This window comes from Onychomys torridus, chromosome 1 (genome assembly GCF_903995425.1).
Source record: "Onychomys torridus chromosome 1, mOncTor1.1, whole genome shotgun sequence".
Classification (NCBI taxonomy): Eukaryota; Metazoa; Chordata; class Mammalia; order Rodentia; family Cricetidae; genus Onychomys; species Onychomys torridus.
In genome coordinates this window covers 30,361,112-30,380,658 of record NC_050443.1, presented here as the reverse complement: position 1 = coordinate 30,380,658, position 19,547 = coordinate 30,361,112, and the positions used below count along the sequence as shown (strand labels likewise).

At 52.2% G+C, this 19,547-nt stretch overlaps 1 protein-coding gene across 1 annotated transcript in view; it reads right to left on the bottom strand.

The window, feature by feature from the left end:
- The window catches only part of Ryr1 (ryanodine receptor 1), a 60,982-nt gene that overhangs the window by 35,771 nt on the left and 5,664 nt on the right, over positions 1 to 19,547 (bottom strand). Inside the window, exons 2-23 of the mRNA XM_036203333.1 lie at positions 19,224 to 19,343; positions 17,815 to 17,919; positions 17,686 to 17,706; positions 16,509 to 16,583; positions 16,351 to 16,429; positions 15,942 to 16,054; positions 15,547 to 15,640; positions 13,008 to 13,101; positions 12,483 to 12,557; positions 11,889 to 12,045; positions 11,552 to 11,716; positions 10,559 to 10,680; positions 9,987 to 10,182; positions 5,998 to 6,133; positions 5,822 to 5,917; positions 5,621 to 5,739; positions 4,692 to 4,825; positions 4,270 to 4,511; positions 3,438 to 3,630; positions 2,603 to 2,819; positions 1,634 to 1,738; positions 651 to 754 (exon numbers count right to left, since the gene is read on the bottom strand). Coding sequence (XP_036059226.1) covers positions 651 to 754; positions 1,634 to 1,738; positions 2,603 to 2,819; positions 3,438 to 3,630; positions 4,270 to 4,511; positions 4,692 to 4,825; positions 5,621 to 5,739; positions 5,822 to 5,917; positions 5,998 to 6,133; positions 9,987 to 10,182; positions 10,559 to 10,680; positions 11,552 to 11,716; positions 11,889 to 12,045; positions 12,483 to 12,557; positions 13,008 to 13,101; positions 15,547 to 15,640; positions 15,942 to 16,054; positions 16,351 to 16,429; positions 16,509 to 16,583; positions 17,686 to 17,706; positions 17,815 to 17,919; positions 19,224 to 19,343 — 2,762 coding nt within the window. The remainder of the gene's footprint in view (positions 1 to 650; positions 755 to 1,633; positions 1,739 to 2,602; positions 2,820 to 3,437; positions 3,631 to 4,269; positions 4,512 to 4,691; positions 4,826 to 5,620; positions 5,740 to 5,821; positions 5,918 to 5,997; positions 6,134 to 9,986; positions 10,183 to 10,558; positions 10,681 to 11,551; positions 11,717 to 11,888; positions 12,046 to 12,482; positions 12,558 to 13,007; positions 13,102 to 15,546; positions 15,641 to 15,941; positions 16,055 to 16,350; positions 16,430 to 16,508; positions 16,584 to 17,685; positions 17,707 to 17,814; positions 17,920 to 19,223; positions 19,344 to 19,547) is intronic.

Sequence of the window (19,547 nt, the reverse complement as noted above, 5' to 3'; positions counted from 1 at the left end):
AGCCTCTCAAGTATCTGGGATGATGGACCACACCTGCCTTTCCCTTGTGTGTGTTTCTCTTTCCCTTCTCTGTGATCCTGTCTCGGATACTGTCTGTGCACACATTTGCATGTGCATATATGTATGCATGTGTATGTGTGCAGAGGCCACAGGTCAGTGCCAGATGTCTTTCCTCACCCAGTTTCTACCTGATTTTTTGAGTCAAGATCTCTCACCTAGAGTCCTCAACTGGGTACCCTGGCTGGCCATTAAGCTGCCAGTCTCCTCCCCAGGGTAGGAGGGGTACACACCACCATGTGGCTTTTTATATGGGAGATCTAAACTCAGACGCTCAAGCTTATGCAGCCAACACTCTACTGACCCTCGTTCTCTTTCGGTTATTTATTCAGGCTACACTGGAGATGTAATCTAGGACCCTGTGCATGCCGAAAGAGCATTCTAGCACTGAGCCCCAGCCCAGCACCGCACTGGTGGATTCCAGGCAAGCAGCCCACCACTGACCCATACTCCAGTCTCTGTCTCTCCTTCGGCCCCTCCTGACCATCAGTCATCCCCACCCTCTACCCCCCACTCTCTACGCCCCCCCACCGCTCCCTACCCCCTCACCCTCTGCCCCTCCCACCCTCTGCCCCACCCCCCAGCTCTCTCACTTGAGTGTCTCCCCTGACATCTGCAAGTTGTAATTCCGCTCAGGCTCTGGCAAGCTGTGGAAATCCACAAGACATGGATGAAGCCTCTTGTTGTCATCCCGAACCTAAAGAAACACCAGGGTCAATCTTGGGGCTCCCCTTCACCCCACCCCTATGTGCTGCTCCATTAATCTCCGACCTGTGCTTCTGCCACTTGCAACCCAAAGACCCCTCGGTACCTGAAGTCCCAGTACTGCTTGGTCCTCCCCACCACCCCTGCTCCTCCTCACCACCCCTGCTCCTCCCCACCATCCCTGCTCCTCCCCACCATCCCTGCTCCTCCCCACCATCCCTGCTCCTCCTCCTCACCATCCCTGCTCCTCCCCACCATCCCTGCTCCTCCTCCTCACCATCCCTGCTCCTCCCCACCATCCCTGCTCCTCCTCCTCACCATCCCTGCTCCTCCCCACCACCCCTGCTCCTCCTCACCACCCCTGTCCTCCCCACCATCCGTGCTCCTCCTCCTCACCATCCGTGCTCCTCCCCACCACCCCTGCTCCTCCCCACCATCCCTGCTCCTCCTCACCATCCCTGCTCCTCCTCACCATCCCTGCTCCTCCCCACCATCCCTGCTCCTCCCCACCATCCCTGCTCCTCCTCACCATCCCTGCTCCTCCCCACCATCCCTGCTCCTCCTCCTCACCATCCCTGCTCCTCCTCACCATCCCTGCTCCTCCTCACCATCCCTGCTCCTCCTCACCATCCCTGCTCCTCCCCACCATCCCTGCTCCTCCTCACCATCCCTGCTCCTCCCCACCATCCCTGCTCCTCCTCACCATCCCTGCTCCTCCTCACCATCCCTGCTCCTCCTCACCATCCCTGCTCCTCCTCACCATCCCTGCTCCTCCCCACCATCCCTGCTCCTCCTCACCATCCCTGCTCCTCCTCACCATCCCTGCTCCTCCCCACCATCCCTGCTCCTCCCTCTTGGGGTCCCGGCTCACCGGACCATAGGTCCACCCCTGCTCAATGCGAGTCAGTGCCCAGAGTTCATGAATGTTCTCTGCCAGCTTCTCTCGGATCCGCTCCAGGTGGGGAGGCAAGACAATCTGGGGGAAGGGGACATTTGTGAGATCTCTGCGATCCTGTTGCACCTCCACTGTGACCTCTTTTCCTGATAATGTGAGTCCTATCTGGCCTCCTCCCCCAGAAATGATACGCCAAAGCCCTGTTTCCACACCCGCCTTGACTAGAAAGGTAATATCCAGAGGAGCAAGGATGCAGCATCATCAGAGTTAAGGGGCACCTGGGGCCAGGCCCAGGTGTCCCTGTGGACAGGGAACCCCTTGGAGACAGAGCTTGAGCTGCCCTAGTCCTTGAGCTTCCAGAACCACCCAACGAGAGCGAGGGTCAGAGCCAGAAAGCTGTTCAGAAAACACTGGCTGAATGGGCAGCCATCTCCTTCTCTCTGTAAAGACAGCAACGAGACTCTTACCAAGAGTGCTCCACACACTGGTGAGATTGGAACCCAGCACTTCATACATCACCCTACACTGCTGAACTACACCCCGAACTCTCACTGGGGGATTCTAGGCAGGGGCTGTACCACTGAGCCACACCCCAGCCCCTCACTGGGGGATTCTAGGCAGGGGCTCTACCACTGAGCCACACCCCAGCCCCTCACTGGGGGATTCTAGGCAGGGGCTCTACCACTGAGCCACACCGCAGCCCCTCACTGGGGATTCTAGGCAGGGGCTCTACCACCAAGTTCTTTCTCAAAGCTCCTACCTTGAGGCCTTGCCCTGACGTCCCTTACTGGGGGACTGCGGTGTAGAAGAGTAAGCTAAAATAACCCTTTCCTCCCCAGGTTCCTTACAGTCAGTGTTTTACCACAGCAATAGAAGCCTATAAAAATAAATGATTATTGAAATAAATGTTTACAAGAAAGAATACCCTCATAGAACAGGCTGTACCTGGATGGTGTCCACAGGACAGGGCACAAAGTCCAAGTGTGAGAGGCAGCGACTGGGGCCCACCAGGTGGGGCCCCCGAGGCCCTTCCCGACGGTACTCTTTAATGGGTTGGAGGTGGAGTCGCTCCCGAGGAAGCACAGCTTCATGGCATGGAGCATAGCCGGGTGGGGGCAGGAACTTGAATTCGCCATGGCGGCCACCAAGGAGGAATCGCACTCTGGGAGAGGAGAAAGGGCATCATGGGAGGTTGAAGGAGAGAGCTGGCAGTTAGTGGGGGTATGGGAGCAACCCTGAGGTTGCTCGGGAATGTGAGGACTCCAAGCAGTCTAGGATTTCCCTAGGATCACAGAAGTCAATTAGGAGTCACTTAAATTTTACTATAATTACAAAATAAACAGGATTTCCAGTGAATGGGAACTCAAAGAGTTGGGGGTATTTGGAAAGTTCTGGATCCATAAAAGTTCTTTGGAGAATGTGGTGATGGGAGAGTGTGAGCTTATTAGACCCTCTGAGGCCACTGGGATATCAAACAGGATCATAGATCTCTATCAGATCCTAAAGTCACTGGAAGAGTCTGAGGTCGCGGAGATATCTCCGTGAGAGTCTGGAGTCATTACAACATCAGTGTGAAATTCTAGGATTACTCAGAGGTCCCTGGAAGGACACAGGAATCAGAAATCATGAGGGTCACACTGAGGTCATGGAGATCTTCATGTAAGGGTTCTGGCCACCTAGTCATGAAGCAGGCTGCTCTGACCCTGCCTCTTAGGAGGACAAATTTTCATTGGAGAAGCCTAGTAGACTGGGACAGACAGGAGCAGGGATGGGTCCTCACTTGATGCCAGCTGAGAAGCTCACGACAGGGAAGAAGAGTCCATCGAGGTTAAAGGATTCGAAGACGCCCTGCACGGGGCAGCCATTGATTCGGAAGGAGATGGATGGCACACTGAGGTCCAGGCAGCAGCTGACCACATCCTCCGGGGCCAGGAGGTGCTGTCCTGGAGAAGTCACTGGGCGTGCCACATGCCCTACAGCAAGTCACCAGAAAGGGGTCAAGGGTCAAAAGTTCTGAGAAAGCAATTTATTGGAACAAGTGGTGGCTATTAAGGGATCTTGTGGGGCCCAATCTGTAAGAGTGAAGGTTCCCATGGATAGTCCTAAAATTAAGAGCTGATGTCAGATTTCCTGGGAGATATGCAATAAGATGTTAGTCTAGTTCCTAGAGTTCAAATTCTGGAAACTTTGAGGTCATAAATCAAAGGTCAGAGGTCATAACAGGGCAGTCTTCTGGGATCAGCCCTGTAGGGTCAGAATTTCGTGGCTAAGAGGGAACAGGTGAAGGACAGAATTCTGAAAGTTCTAGAGTTAAGGTCAAATGAGAGGTGAGGAGTCAAAGGTTGCTTTTTATTACATAATAATAATAATTTTAATTATAATTGGTGGTGGTGGTGGTTTTTTGAGACAGGGTTTCTCTGTGTAGCCCTGGCTGTCATGGAACTCACTCTGTAGATCAGGCTGACCTCAAACTCACAGAGATCTGCCTGCCTTTGCCTCCTGAGTGCTGGGATTAAAGGTGTGTACTTAAACTCTAAGGGGTGCTGTCAGAATCTTGGACACTCTGGGGCCAAAAGTCAGGAGTGAGAACCCCCCCGGGAGGGTAGAAGTACCTGTCCAGAGATGCAGCCCATCAAAGCCGTAGGAATAGAGGTCATCGCCGACCCCATTGCCGCCCCAGCCCTCGCCGCCTCCAGGGTAGGGGCTGTAGCCCTCGCTGAGGGCCCAGCCCACCCGCAGGTGAGTGGCCTGAGCTGTCAGAAATGGAGCCACCTCATCCACCATCACTTCAAAGTACCATTTGCCATACTGCGTGGAGCCTTCTGCTCGGCCCACAAAGATGTTGGGGCGGATGCTATAGGAGAGATAGGACAGGAGAGTGGAGAGGAGAGCCAGATGGAGGGGAAGGAAAGAGACAAAGAGAGGAACTGAAGTGATGGTTCAGAAGTTAAGAACACTGGCTTCTCTTGCAGAGGACCTGGGTTCGAGCCTGAGCTCAGGACTCGGGGGTCAATGTTGAGGTGAAGAGACACACCTGGTGACGTAGTTGATGAGGTTTGTCTGTAGCAGAAGTTCCCTGCCAGGGAGCAAGTTCTCAGTAATGAGATCTTGGTTGGAGCGCACAGCCACACCATTGCACACACACAGTGAGCACAGCACATCCAGGACCTGGAAATCAAGTTCAGAGGTCAAGGAGAGTGAGGATAGGCAGGGACGGTGGCACACGCCTTTAATCCCATGTGAGGCAGAGACAAGTGGATCTCTGTGAGTTTGAGACCAGTCTGGTCTACAGAGCGAGTTCTGGGACAGCCAGAGCTGTGCAGTGAGTGAGACCTTGTCTAAAAACTGAAAATCAAAAAGGAGAGTGAGGGTACCAGGGTGGGGAGGCTGTGGGAGGAAGAAAGCCAGAAGGGGGGGCACTGAGTCCAGCTAGAACATGGAGATCCTGCTTGGAATCATGGGGTGAGAAAGGTTGGGAGGTCAAGGAGGAAGATCAAAGGTCAAAGAGGAAGGTGAGGCAAGAGGCTGGGGGTGGCCCTCAAGGGTTGGGATAAGGCATCATTAAGTGCAGAGACTGGGGTAGTGAAGGAAGAGGTCAACCAGAGCCTCAGGAGTCAAGATGAGACGTTGGATTACAAGGGTTCTAAACTTTGGCTTGCATGGACCAGATGGGAGATGGAAAGGTATGAACTGGTTTGAAACTGTACAGTGGGCACTGACAGGGCCTGTAGCCAACTGTAAAGCCTATCTGCCCCCACCAATGGCTATAAAATGCATTTCAGAGAGCCAACTAAGTTCATCTGTGGCCCAGAATCCACTGAAGAGCCATGAATTTGAGACTATCCAGTTGGGGTGGAAGTGCATAGAAATAAAGTTTAGCAAAAGGTGAGGTCAAAGAGAGGAGTCCTGGGAGAGGTCAGGGTTCCAGGGTCAGAGGTGAGAGGTCAGGGGTGAAGGGCCAACCTTGTGATTCCTCCCATGCTTGTCTAGGAGGGAGATGATAGACTTGATGTGGTTCTCCTGGATGATGTTCAGAACCTCGGGACTCTCAATCAGGACACAGTACAACACCTCCAGTATGCCTGCCGGGTGCCCACAAGAGAGGTGAGGGGGAGTGGCTTTTCCTCTCCAACCTTCCCATCCCCATCTCCTGGGCTCTCCTACCAGATGAGGCCTCCAGACGATCCAGCTTGCTGACCAACCAATCCAAGTTTGTGGAGAAGAGGGCACAGTTGGTACGATTGCCACGGATCAGAGAGGCTGTAGGGGACATGGGGGTGAGATCTGTTAGGATGGGGTATCTGAGTGCTCTCGGGGAAGTCAGCTCTGAGTGCCCTTACCTAGGAGTTCATAGAGCAGGTTCACAATCTCCTTCCAAGATTCAGCTGCCTCCTCCCCTGCAAATTCGGCAAAGTGGGCAGCAGTGGTGTAGACGTTGAGTCGGTCAATGCAATTCAGGACCAGGGAGAGCATCCCCTGGGGCGAAGAAATGAAGGGTTACAGCAGGAGTCCCAGACCCACACTTCTTTGCCTTTCCCGGGTTTACTAAATCATATTCCTACGACAGGCTATGTCCCCAGAGGTAACCCAGCTTCCTTAGCTCCACGTCCCCATTCAGTCTCAGCACCCTCCTCTCCTTGACACATCAAGCTGTTCCTGTGCACTTTGCCTCAATCTCCAACATGCTATGCCCTTATTAACATTAAGGCTGAACTTGTGGTATGTAATCTACAGTTTTCCCTCCGTTCTACTTGGTTCCAGGCTCCCCACTCCAGGCTGCAATTTGGGCCAGTTCACTTTTACCTCCTACCGTAAGAGATTTCTTTCGCTCTCTCCCCTCTGACACTTTAATGTGGGTTTTTCTTCTTCCTTTACTGTGATTTATTATCAGTTTTATTTTTGGAGACAGGGTCTCATTATGTAGCCCTGGTTGGCCTGGAAATCACTGTGTAGACCAAGCGGGCCTCAAACTCATACAGATCCACCTGCCTCTGCCTCCAGAATTCTGATGTTAAAGGTGTGCTCCAACATGCTCAGCTATTCTGAATTTTGTAAATTTATATATTGTACAAATAGTTTGCCTGCATGTACGTGTGCCATGTCTATGCCTGGTGCCTGCAGAAGTCAGAAGAGGAAATTGGATCGCCTAGAACTGGAGTTACAGATAGCTGTAATTGGCTGTGTAGGTACTAGGAACCGAACCCTAGTCCTCTGAAGGAGCAGCAAGTGCTCTTTTGTTGTTTTTTGTTTGTTTGTTTTGTTTTTTGAGACAGACTTTCTCTGTTTAGTGCTGGCTGTCCTGGAGCTCACTCTGTAGCCCAGGCTGGCCTCGAACTCACAGAGATCCACCTGCCTCTCCTTCAAGTGCTGGGATTAAAGGCGTGTGCCACCACCATGGCCGGCGCAGCAAGTGCTTTTAACCACTGAGCCCTTATTCATGTGTGTGTGTGTGTGTGTGTGTGTGTGTGTGTGTGTGTGTGTGAATGAGCATGCACATGTATGTGCATAAAGGCCAAAGAACAACTTCTACCTCCTTTGAAACAGGGTTTCTCATTGGCCTGAAGCCCACCAATTAGGCTACACTGTCTGGCCATCAAGCACTGGGGCTCTGCCTGTCTCTGCCTCCCCAGTGCTGGGACCACAAGTACCTACCTCCACGCCTGATGTTGTTACGTCGTGAGTTCTAAGAATCTAACTCAGTTTCTCATGCACTTTAACTGGCTGAACTGTCTCTCCAGCCCTTTTATTGTGAATTCTAACACACACAGACAGAGAAAAGTATATAGAGCATATACAATTAATTCTCATTATTCCCAGTAACATTCTGTAAAATCGCATACAATGGATTATCAACCATTGAATCATTACTCATAGCAAAAATACAGGGGATTCCTGTAAATGTCTGAATAAATATAGTTTTGTTTGTTTATTTGAAAGAGGGCCTCATGTAGTCCTGGCTGTCCTGGAATTGGTGACAATCCTCATACATCAGCTTCCCAAGTGCTGGCATCACAGGTGCAAGCCTCCACATCTGACTCACTATAATTTTTATTTTTGAAACAGGAGCTTGTTATGTAAGCCAGGCTGGATTTGTTCCTTATATCTCTGCCTCCTTAATCCTGATGAGTCACCATCCCTGCCTTAAAATGTTTATTTTTAGGGGCTGGAGAGATGGCTCAGCATCTCTTCCAGAGGACCTAGGTTCAATTCCCAGCACCCACATGGCAGCTCATACCTGTCTGTAACTCCAGTTCCGGGACTTCTAACACCCTCATGCAGGCAGAACACCAATGAGAATAAAGTAAATTATAATTTTAAAAAATTTTTTAAAGATGGAGTCATGAGCCCAGCGGTGGTGGCGCAAGCCTTTAACCCTAGGACTCAGGAGGCAGAGGCAGGCGGACCTCTGTGAGTTCGAAGCCATCCTGGTCTACAGAGTGAGCTCCAACACAGCCTGGGCTGTGTCTCGAAAATCCACCTGCCCCGCCCCCCAGCTGCAAAAACAAAAACAAACCAGGAGTCATGGCTGGAGATGTAGCTCAAGTCTAGCAGAAATGAAGCTCTGGGGTTGGTCCCCAGAACCACATAAAATAAACATGGAGACACACACTTATCTCCAGCAACTGGGAGTGAAAGCAGAAGGGACAGAGTATCCTCGGCTACTGCCAAGAGCGAGAGGGAGGCAGAGTATATTTGCTATGTGGACCAGGCTAGCCCTAAACTCCTGGGCTCAAATGACCTTCTTACTTCACCTTCCCACATAATTGGGACTGTTGTGCTCAGCTTCTGAACACATTTTTTTTCTTCAATAAGTTAGTGCATAACCTTGCTATATTATACATGTTTCTATATAAAGAGACATATTCATGATACAGTGTTTTATTGAGGAATATTAAACTCATAGCTAATAGCATTATATTGATACCTGAATGAAACTTATCTTTCCTATACTTAAGAATTACAGATAGAGCCGGGTGATGGCGGCTCACACCTTTCATCTAAGCACTTGGGAGGCAGAGGTGCAGGTCTACATATAGAAATACTGTATTAAGGAGGATAAAAAAGAATTCCAGATGGTACCTCAAATTTTTGTTTGCATTTTTTTGTTTGGCATTTTGAGACAGTGTGTGTGTGTGTGTGTGTGTGTGTGTGTGTGTGTGTGTGTGTGTGTTTATGTATTTATTTGTGTGCCAGTATGCATTCTTGCTTCTGTGGAGACTAGAAGTCAAATTGTGGAGTCTTTTGGTTTTGGTTTTCCAGACATGGTTTCTCTGTGTAGCCCTGGCTGTCCTGGATCTCACTCTGTAGACCAGGCTGGCCCCGAACTCAGAAAGCATCCTCTTCTGCCTCCCAAGTGCTCGGATTAAAGGTGTTGTCACTACCACCACCAGCTGGCAACTTTTGGGGTCTTCTATGATGACTTGCTATCTTGGTTTTTGGGTTGTTTTAAGGATAGGGTCTCATTACGTAGACCTGGCTGGCCTGAAACTTGCTCCGTAGACCAGGCTGGCCTTGAATTTACAGAGATCCTCCTGCCTCTGCCTTCCAAGTACTGGGATTAAAGGTGTTCATCATCACACTCAGTTGTCCTGTATTTTAAAGATTTACTTTATTATTTTTGAATCTATGTATGTGTGAGAGTGTGTGCATGTGAGTGCAGGGGCATGTGGAGGCCAGAGGCATCGGACCCCTGTGAAGCTGGAGTTTGGGTGTTTTGAGACACCAGATACAGGTACTGGAAACTGAACTTGGGTCCTGAGAGAGCAGTACCTGCTCTTAAACACTGAGTCATCACTCTAGCCCCCATCTTATTTTTGTGAGGCAGGGTCTCCCACTGAACCCACCTACCTGCATTGGAACTCTAAGCGCCCTGCATATACTGTACTAATCCTACCCTGGTGGCAGTTTTGTTATTGTTACCGTGATTCTTCTTCCTCATCAAGGGAGGAGGGGCCAGGCTATGCCTCCGAATATCTGTTTCCCACCATTGCCAAGGCAGCCGAGTGCCTGACCTCGGCCCAGGTCTCTTATTCCACCCCTCTCCGCTTCTCCCACTCCAGCAGAGCTGAACACCCCACACCTCTTCCCTTATTGTTCTAAGAGATGACTAGTACCTCACCCCAGTAAGCTCCTCCCAAGATCAGCCTAGGTCCCTGTATCCCTACGCCCGACTCTGGTTCTGCCCTCTCACCTCAGACTCAACTCCAGGCCAGATTGTCTAGTCTTGACCCTCAGTTTCACCCGGTTCCGCCCTCCAGGCCCCGCCCACCAACCCCGCCCACCCCTGAGGCCCCGCCCCTCGGGCTCCGCCCTCCACGCCTGGCTTCACCTCCTCCTGGAAGAGGCTCTGTCGGTTGCGCAGGCTGCGGAGCTTCGTCTGTTTCTCCTCATGCTGCAGCTCCTCCGAAGGCGGCTCGAAGTAGCCTATGAGATCCTGTAGGCTCAGGATGACGCCTTCGATGGGCAATGCTGACCCAGCCGGTGGCCCCGAGCCCCGTGGCTTCCCACTGAAGCTATCGAGACCCCTGTGGGGACCACAGTGCTCAGGCAGGGTTGGAAGCCCCACCCCATCCTGCGCGGGACCCCACGGGCTTCGCTTTTAGGGAGGACAGAGAAACAGAAGCAAGGCCTTGGCCCAAGGCCACTTAGAACCTATGACGGAGCTGAGACTGGCATGGGCTCTTGAAGGGATCGTGGGAGTAGTCGGGACTGGAGAGGGCCGGTGAAGAGTGGGTGCTGGTGTGAAAGTCAGGTAATGGTCTGGAATGTAAGGTCAGAGGTCATGCGTGTCTTAGCTGTGCGGAGGTCGAGGCTGTGGACATCGGAGGTCTCTGAAGAGGGACTCTGACATCTGTCAGGTACGTAAGTGCGGGGAGCCTAGGAGAGGGCGGGCAGGCTTACTTTATGAACTGGTTGTACAGGCCTGCCGTGCTGTAGATCATTCGGGCAGCCTGCGACTCCTCCTGCTGGCATCGGGTCAGTGACAGTGCATCATCCATGTGGCCTTCCTGGTGCAGCATGGCCTGGATGTGCACACAGAGAGGTCAGGTGGGGTTGCCACCTGATCTACAGGGTGCTGGGGGTGCAACCTGGGCCTCATGCACGCCAGGCAAGCCCTTTCCCAGCAGAGCTACCACCGCAGCGCTGTTCTTGGGGGACTTTTTCAACAGGATTTCACTGTGTAATCCAGGCTGACCTCAAACTCAGTCCCCCGGCAGCCTCCTGAGTGCTAGGGTAATTGGTGTGAACCACCAGGGCCAGCCTGTTATTATTTGGAAGATTTTCGTGGGGAGTGGCTGTGGATGTGCACACGCGCGGCAGTCAGGACAGCCTGACGGAGTCAGTTCCCTCCCTCCTTCCACCATTCGGGTTCCCAGGGTTCAAACCCAAAGCCGCAGCTTGGCGAATTTACCCGATGAGCCACCTTGCCGGCCCTTAGATTTGTTTTCTCTCTGTGTATGGCTTTCTATTTTTCAATTTCTGTTTATAAATTTCAGTTTATCTCTGCGCCTTTCTCTCTCTCTCTCTCTCTCTCTCTCTCTCTCTCTCACACACACACACACTCTCTCTCTCTCACACACACACACACACTCACACACACACACACTCTCTCACACACACACTCACACACTCTCTCTCACACACACACTCACACACACTCTCTCACACACACTCACACACACTCACACACACACTCACACACACACTCTCACACACTCACACACACACTCACACACACACACACACACACACACACTCACACACACACACACACACACCCCTTTGATTTTCTTGTCTATCTCAGTCTCATTCTCAGGCTCCCAGAAGCTGGGTAATGAACACCGCAGCCCATCCCTGCCCCTGTTCACACACCCACCCCTTCCAGGAGCCCACCTTCTTCTTGAGCACGCCAAGCCTCAGGGCCTTGGGATCCGGGGCAGCATAGGTGAGCCACAGGCCTGAGGCCACGTGCTGCACAAAGCAGAGCGATTCTCCATACTTGATCTCAGGGGGCCCCATGCCCTCCACATCTCTCTTGGGGGCCACATCCAGCTTCTCCTGCAGGGACAAAGAACAGATGTCAGCCTCCTCTGCCTGGCGTCATGGGAGACCCCAAGCAAGAGCCTACAGCCAGGAGGCTGGAGTGGGACCCAGGGCTGCAGATGAGGAAGGGCACCTCGCCCCTTACACACACACACACACACACACACACACACACACACACACCAACCTTTGAGATTCGGAAGCAAAAGGAAGTAGCCTTGGTGTGGGCCTTGCTGGCATCAACCACCACAAGGCCTTGGTCCTCAGTGAGTGCAAGGTACCGCCCAGTGGTCACATGTCTGATTCGAAGCGGCTGACCCCAGCGGAGATGGCTTCCACTCCAGCTGTGGAGGGTGTCCATAGGGAGAATCAGGGGACCCCTCCCTAGTAGCCATTATTATAGTCTTGGCTTGAAACTACTCAATCATCTCTCTTACAGGGTCCGCTGGATCTTTCTCAGAACTCTCTCCTCCCTGCTCAGTAGCTCCATCCTCTTGCGGGCCCTTGAACCTTCCTCAAAGCTCCCAGCTGTCCTCAGAGCTCTGGCTCATCAAGTTTTCAATGCACAAACTTTCCCCCTGAACTCCATCTCTCCCTCAGGAACCTCCTGCCTTCCCCAAGGGCTTTTCCTCTAGGGTTCCAGGAACTCTGAGGACCTAAATCTCCCTCAGGCTCTCTAGGTTGTCCCCCAAAACCTTCCAGTACCTTCCTCAGATCTCCTTCAAGACCCTTTCTCCCCTCCCAGGCTCCACAGGAGTCCCCAACCTCTCCCCCACCGCACCTGATTCTCAGCGGCTCTAGCCTCCAAAGCGAGCGGGCATGCGTGCACACAGGCCCTCCCTCATAGTAGACAAGTCTAGGGATATAGGAGAGAACAAGGTCAGGAACGCAGACTCCAGTCCCCAACCTAACAGCCCATCTGTGGAAGGCTTGGTCCCCGGGCGGTGGAACTATTGGAAGTGGTAGAGACTTTGAGAGGGAGCCCAGCGGAAAGATGTTAGGTCTCTGGAATCGCACAACTTTGTCCCTTCCATTTTCCTTATTGTGTCCTCAAATGGCATAGGGTGAAACCAGCCTCTGCCACATACTGTTGCCATGATAAACTGTGCCATGAAGAACCCAAAGCGATAGGGCCAAGCCATCATGGATTGCAACCAAAAGAGTCTGTCCCTTATCAAGTTGATTTTCTCAAGTATTTTTCTCTATTGCCACAGCCACAGAAAGCTAAAAAGCACAGAGTACCCAACCAATCTTCCCACCCACACCCCTGGGCCCCAAGTCTCCTTGTCCTTGCCAGAGCCCAGACCTGCGTTGGTCATCACTGTCCGAAGGGGAAATGGTCAGACATTCATCCATGTGTCCATGAAAGAGGCGGAGGACATGGCCTCCAGTCACAAAGCCTGAGGAAGATCAAGGAAATGTGTTTGCTGTGAGGCAGGAGTCTCAGAAGATCTAGAAGTCAATGTGGGGTCTAGGAGTCCTGTATCTTCCCCATGGAAGATGAAAGGCTGGATTGGGGAGCAGTGTTGACAGTCTGTGATTTAGCCATGTTTAAGGACTAAAAAGTGGGGATGGGAGACTTGAGAGCTGAGGTCAGAGGCCAACCCATAAGGATCTGGATATGCCAGGAGACTTAGAGTCATGACTTAAGGGTCTGTATTTGGACTTTCGAGATTGGGGTCGGATTGTGTGGTTGGAGGGCTGGGTCTAGCGCTCCTTGCTCTTGGGCTCTGTCTTCTGAGGTTTGAGGTTAGGATTTGGAGGCGTGATGTTCACCTCTGAGCCTAGAGATGGCAATAAAGACCTCAGTTCTGAGTATTGATTTGGGGGATCTTGGGCTGACATGTGAGGTCAAGGTTCTGGGTTATGATCTGAGTTTGAGACTCTGAGCTCGGGAGTATGGATTTGGAAAGCCATGAGCTTTGTAGTGAAATAACAAAGGTGCTGGAGGATGTCTACACAGTTAGGAGCACTCGCTGCCATTGCAGAGACCCCGAGTCCTGTTCCCAGCACCCACATAGCACCTCGAACTGTATCTGTGTAAATATGGTTCAAGGGGATCCAACACACTCTTCTGGCCTCTGCAGGCACCAGGCACATACATGGTGCACAGACACACACGTACACAAAACACCCATACACATAAAATAAAAATAAATCTTTTTTAAGAGTTTTTTAAATTGGTGGGTCTGGGTTTCAGGGCTGGGGAGTCAGGGGTTTAAGTCTCAGCTTGGTTCCCTGGTTCAGGACCCTGAAGTTGGGTCAGAACTTAGGGCCATCCTCTGCTCTTACCATAGGATCTGAGACTGAAATTGTCGGGCTTTTGGTTTTGGTTTTGGTGTCTTTAGTTTGCTTTCAGGAGAGTTCACATGTGTGGTTTTGTGGGGGATTTCCCCTTCCTGTGTACAAATGTGTACATGGGGTGTGTGTGTGTGTGTGTACTTATGTATACAGGTGTTCATGCACATGTGTGCACATCGTGTGGAGGTCAGAGGTCAGCACTGGGTGTCTTTCTCAGATCCCCCTCCACTTTACTTTTGGGGAGCAGGATTTTCACTGCACCCGGAGCTCACTGACCCAGCTCAACTGGCTGTCCAGGAAACCCCGAGGGTCCTCTGGCCTGGTCCTCCCAGCACTGGGATTACACGCAGGTACGTGACAGGGTAGGAACCTGGCTTTCTAATGTAAGTGATGGGGATGGCCCTTACGTCATACTTTACTGGCTGAGCTGTCTCCCCAGCCCTGGGGTTTTGCTGTCTGTTTATGTGGGTTCGTGTTTTGCCTACGTGAGTACCTTGTACCACTTGTGGGCCTAGTGCCCATGGAGGTCAGAAATGGTGTTGGATCCCCCGGAACTGGAGTTACAGATGGTTGTGAGCCACCATGTGGGGGCTGGGAATCAAATTCGAGTTGTCCGGGAAGAAGGGCCAGTGCTCTTAACTGCAGAGCCGTCACGAGCCCTGTGTTTTGGTTTTGTTTTGTTTTTTATTTTATTTTATTTATTTATTTATTTTTGTGAGTGCCGGAGTTTGATTTTGGGTTTTTGAGAGTGAAATTAAAATTTGAGATTCTAGAGCCAGGAAGGTGGTAATGGCACCAGACACCAACCTGGCAACCTGAGTTCAGTCTTCAAGACTTACATAGCAAAAGGTCTCAAGTTATCCTCTGACCTTAGAACAGGTGGGCACACACACACACACACACACACACACACACACACACACTTCAATTAAAACTTTTTTGAGAGTCCGAGGCTGGTAGCATAAGGTCTGAGGTCTGAGCAGGGGTCCTGATTTAGGATCTGAGGTTTAGATTTCAGGGCTCTGGTCTGTGCTTCTATCTGACTACTGAAGTCTGAGGATTAAACTCGTGGGTCGATGCTCTAAACCAGTGGTTCTCAATCTGTGGGGGTCACGTCCCCTTGGTGTCAAATAACTCTTTCACAGGGGTCACATATCAGATGTCCCGCATATCAGATATTTACATGATGGTTTATAACAGACCAAAATTACAGTTATGAAGTAGTAATGAAAATAATTTTATGGTTGGTGGTCACCGTAACATAAGGAACTGTATTAAAGGGTCCCAGCATTAGGAAGGTTGAGAACCACTGCTCTAAGCTGTGAGTCTGACCTCAAGGACTGAGCTTGGTATGGAAGCTTTGGGCTGAGTTTGGAAGTGGTAGTGAACCCGGCTTTGGAGTCAGTAAGAAATGTGCTGTGAAAGCCCTCACTGGAAGATCTGAAGTGTGAGATCCCAAGATTTGGTTTGGGCATGTCTGAGGAAGCACCTGAGGATCTATTTTGATGGCCTCATCTTAGGGGCCAGAAGCCTGGGGTCCTCACCTTCTTCACAGCCAGAGCAGATGGGGTTCATGTTCCACAGAGTCTGCATGAAGGAGGCATCAACCTGGAGTTCCCCGCTTGCGGTTGACAGGTGCTGGGGGCAACCAAGGTGTGGTGGTCAGAGACAATGGAATTAACAAGAGTTGAGAACCAGTGGGAAATAAACAAAGGGAGACACCAAACAGAATCAAGGCAGGGAGTCGGAGGTCACAGATCAGGCGAACGAGAGCAAGTTAGGAAATGCAGGGAGAGATGGTGATCAGAAATATAGGATATCAGAAAACCAGGAGTTGTGAGTCAGATACCCACTGGGCCAGCCAATGGTGACAGATGGGGTAAATCCCATACACGCCTACGGGAGCAGCAGGAGCCCTCAGGGAGATGGGATTACTCACCAGGTATCGCTCAGAGGAGACACTCACAAGGATGAGGTCATCCCCAACACGAACCTTCTCTCCTTCAGACCTCTGCTTGGAGGCAGGGTGCATCGTCCACCAACAGGCCTCTCCTATGAGTGGGGTGACTGTCAGGATGATGGTTTCCCACAATGCTCTTCCCCAGGGTACTCACAGCCACTGAGCTTTCCAGACCTTGGAGTCTATAAATCCCCTATTGCACCACCAACTCCCACCTCATCTTCCTCCACACCTGTATAGAATGTGTCCATCCATATGTTCAAACACTCTGTGCCCAGGCCCCTCTTCCTGACTCCAATACAGCCTCATGCACACCTATCGAGTTCTGCAGACTTTCTGTTCCCTGATTTGGGATACCCATCATGCTCCCTGCCCATAGCCCCTGCACCTGTTGCATCTTCCTGTAGTCCCACGTCAAAAGCCAACTTGTCAGTGATTGATCGGGAGGTGGTAAGGCAACTGAGGTACTACGGTGGGAGAGTGAGGTCAGCCTCCTGGAAGGCCTGAACCCTCTCCTTCACCTGCACCTATGGGTAATGTACTCACCATACGGCTGTGTGCGTGCCGGAGCAGGATGGCATGGCCATACAGGAGTGTCCTGTGTCCCCCGCCCTGGGATGACTACAGGGGAAGAGACGGTGCAGAGTAAGCACAGATGCCCAGATTTCCAGCACTTTCCAAAACATATGGCTTATCCACCGGTGGATATATGAACCCCACAAAACGCTATGCCCAGGCAGGAAACCTCAGCTCAAACACCCAACATATCGCCTGCATCCATTTTCCCATCTGTAGAAGCAGGGGCTATCTCTGAGAAACCTAGACATGGAGTGTTTTATGGGCTTCCCCAAGGCCCAGAAGCTTGTGATCTTAGCACTTGGAAAGCAGAAGCAAGAGGATCGGGTGTTCAAGGTCAACATCAGCTACTTAAAGAATTTGAGGCCGGCCTGGGATACACAAGGTTCTATAAAACAAAACAAAAACTACAAAACCCACTCTGCCATCCTGCCTCTTTCCTCTTATAAACCAGGTCCTGATGTCACCCAAGGTGTATGAATCTTCCAGGTGACTAAGGACACTCAAGAGAGCCCCAGTATCCCATCTACTCTAGCCTGTCATAAAAGAACTGAACCAGGGTTGGGGATTTAGCTCAGTGGTAGAGCGCTTGCCTAGCAAGTGCAAGGCCCTGGGTTCGATCCTCAGCTCTGGAAACAAAAAGAACTGAACCAGCACTGGCCTAACTATTGCTTGTCACATGACTCTCTGCCACTGGGACAAAGTGACCCCTAGTGCTGCCACACGCTCCCATGCATGAGAAGACTTGGCTCTTTGGAGGAGGGAGGTACATCCAATTCCTTGATGGCATCATGCCTCCATCGTGGCTCTCCCATGCCCATGCTCTGAGGGAGCCATGTCATGGGGCCACATGGTCCTATGGCAGACCCACACTTGGGATGGAAGGAGGTGAGGGAAGAGGTCCCATGCAGTGACGGGCAGGCTGGGGAGGAGGATAGAGAAGAAGAGAAAGGAATGGGCCAGGGAACAGGGGCTCAGAAGCCCCTTGCTCCCTCCTTCCTTCCTGCCTGGCATGTTCTGGGCTCCACAGCCCCTGACATCTGGGGTGGGGGAAATCCTCCAGCCCCTGTGTTCAGGATGTGGGCCTGAGCAGCAGGCCTGGGGTCGGGAGTGATGGGAAAAACATGACACCCAAGGCCAGACCTACCCACTTATCCAAATTGAGGGCCTGTGGGGGGGCAGGGCAGAGAGAGGAAGAAGAGCACATGGTGAATGACCCACAGGCCCCCTTACCCATCCTTGTCCCTGTTCCCTGCTCCTTGGAGGGGAGCCTTACCTCTACACCAGCCTCCACAGTATTGGCCAGCATCTCCTGTAGGGCTCTAACCGACAGGGACTGCTCCAGGACGAAGCAGCAGATGGCCAGATCAGGGGGTACATTCTGAGGTGGGGTCAACAAACATCACTCGGGTCATTAGATTTTCACGCACCATTCCCTACTGTGCCTTGTCTGTCCCTTAACCTGAATAGTCACACTTCCAGACACCCAGACCCCACCCTCGCCCCACAAGAGGCCCCAGCCAGGCATCAGACACATCAAAATCACAGGAAACACCTTTCAGTCTCCTCCTTCAAATTCCTCCAACTCATCCAGCTCCACAGAAACTTCCAGATCACCTACCTCACTCAACTGTTCTATGCCCCCTGGTCTCATCACACCGACCCTGCTCCTCCTGCAGGAAGCCCCTGATGTGTCTTTCCTGCAAATCACCCCAAATCTCTCCAGCCCTAGAAGAACACTACTTCTACCCTTCATCCCTGCCTTTCCAGTCATATGGCAGGAGAGATAGACTCCCTGTCCCCTCAGGTGCCTGAACTCCCTGCCCATCAGACGTCTGGTGACCTCCTCCACCAGAGGCCATCTCCTCTCAATCCCAGGTGCTCCTTGCAGAGGAACTTTCCTCTCTCAGGCCCTGAGTATACCTCACCCTGGGACCTCAGGCTTCTCTGGCCTCTTGGCCTCCATGCCCTCCTGCAAACCCTTGCTAAAATTCTCCTGGATGCCTGGACCCTCTAGTCTTGATTCCAAAGTCACCTGCCTTTCAGATTCTAACTTTGCTCCATGTCTAGAGCCCTTTCTCAGACCCTTGCTATCTAAGGCACACACTCTTCCCATCTCTTGCCCCGTCCTCTCCTCTAAACTGCCCAGTTCTCCTCCTTCCGAGACCCTTCGCTCTCTGCCCATACGAATCCTCCCCCCATTCACTTTCCTTTCACACCTCGTCACCCACCTAAGACTCCGCCCCCACCATAGGCTCCGCCTCCTTTCACTCTTCAAACCCCTCCCCACCCGCCTGAGACCCTGTTCCACATTAGGCTCCACCCCCACCTCAGGCCCCGCCCTTTTCTCTCCAGTGACCTCCCCCTACCTCAAATCTCTCCCCACCTCTGGCATCGCCTTTTATTCTTCTGGCCGGGCTCCACCATCTCAGGTTTTGCCCCCCCTTAGACCCCGCCCCCATCTAGGGCTCCGCCCCTCCAGGCCCCACCTCACACATGCGCCCGTTCCAGACTCTACCAGTCTGAGATTGCTCCCGTCCCATCTCAGGCCACGCCCCTTCCCCATTTTCGCTCCTCCCACCCCCTCCTGTCAGCTTCCCCCTTTCCGGCTCCAGAGCCTTCATTGCGGCCTCAAAACCCTGCCCTCCCGACCTGGCCCTCCTTCTGCGCCTGGTGCACACAGACCTGCGCGTTGCTGGTGGGTTCCAGGAAGCAGAGGCGGTTGCCGAAACCCTCAGCGGCCAGACACAGCTTGAGCTGCTCCTTGAGCACGGTGGCGCTGCACTGCAGGACCACCTCGTCATCCTGGGAGAACAGAGGGACAATGTTCACCGGTGGGACCAGAGAAGGCTCTGCGTGCCGTGGAGCTGTCTCTTTCCCCTTGTAGAAGAGATACACGCCACACCAGCCCGCCTCCATTTATTGATCTATTTGGTTGGTTGGTTGTTCACTCATTCATTCATTCTTCGTTTCAGACAGCGTCTCCCTAAGTTGCTCAGGCTTGCCTTG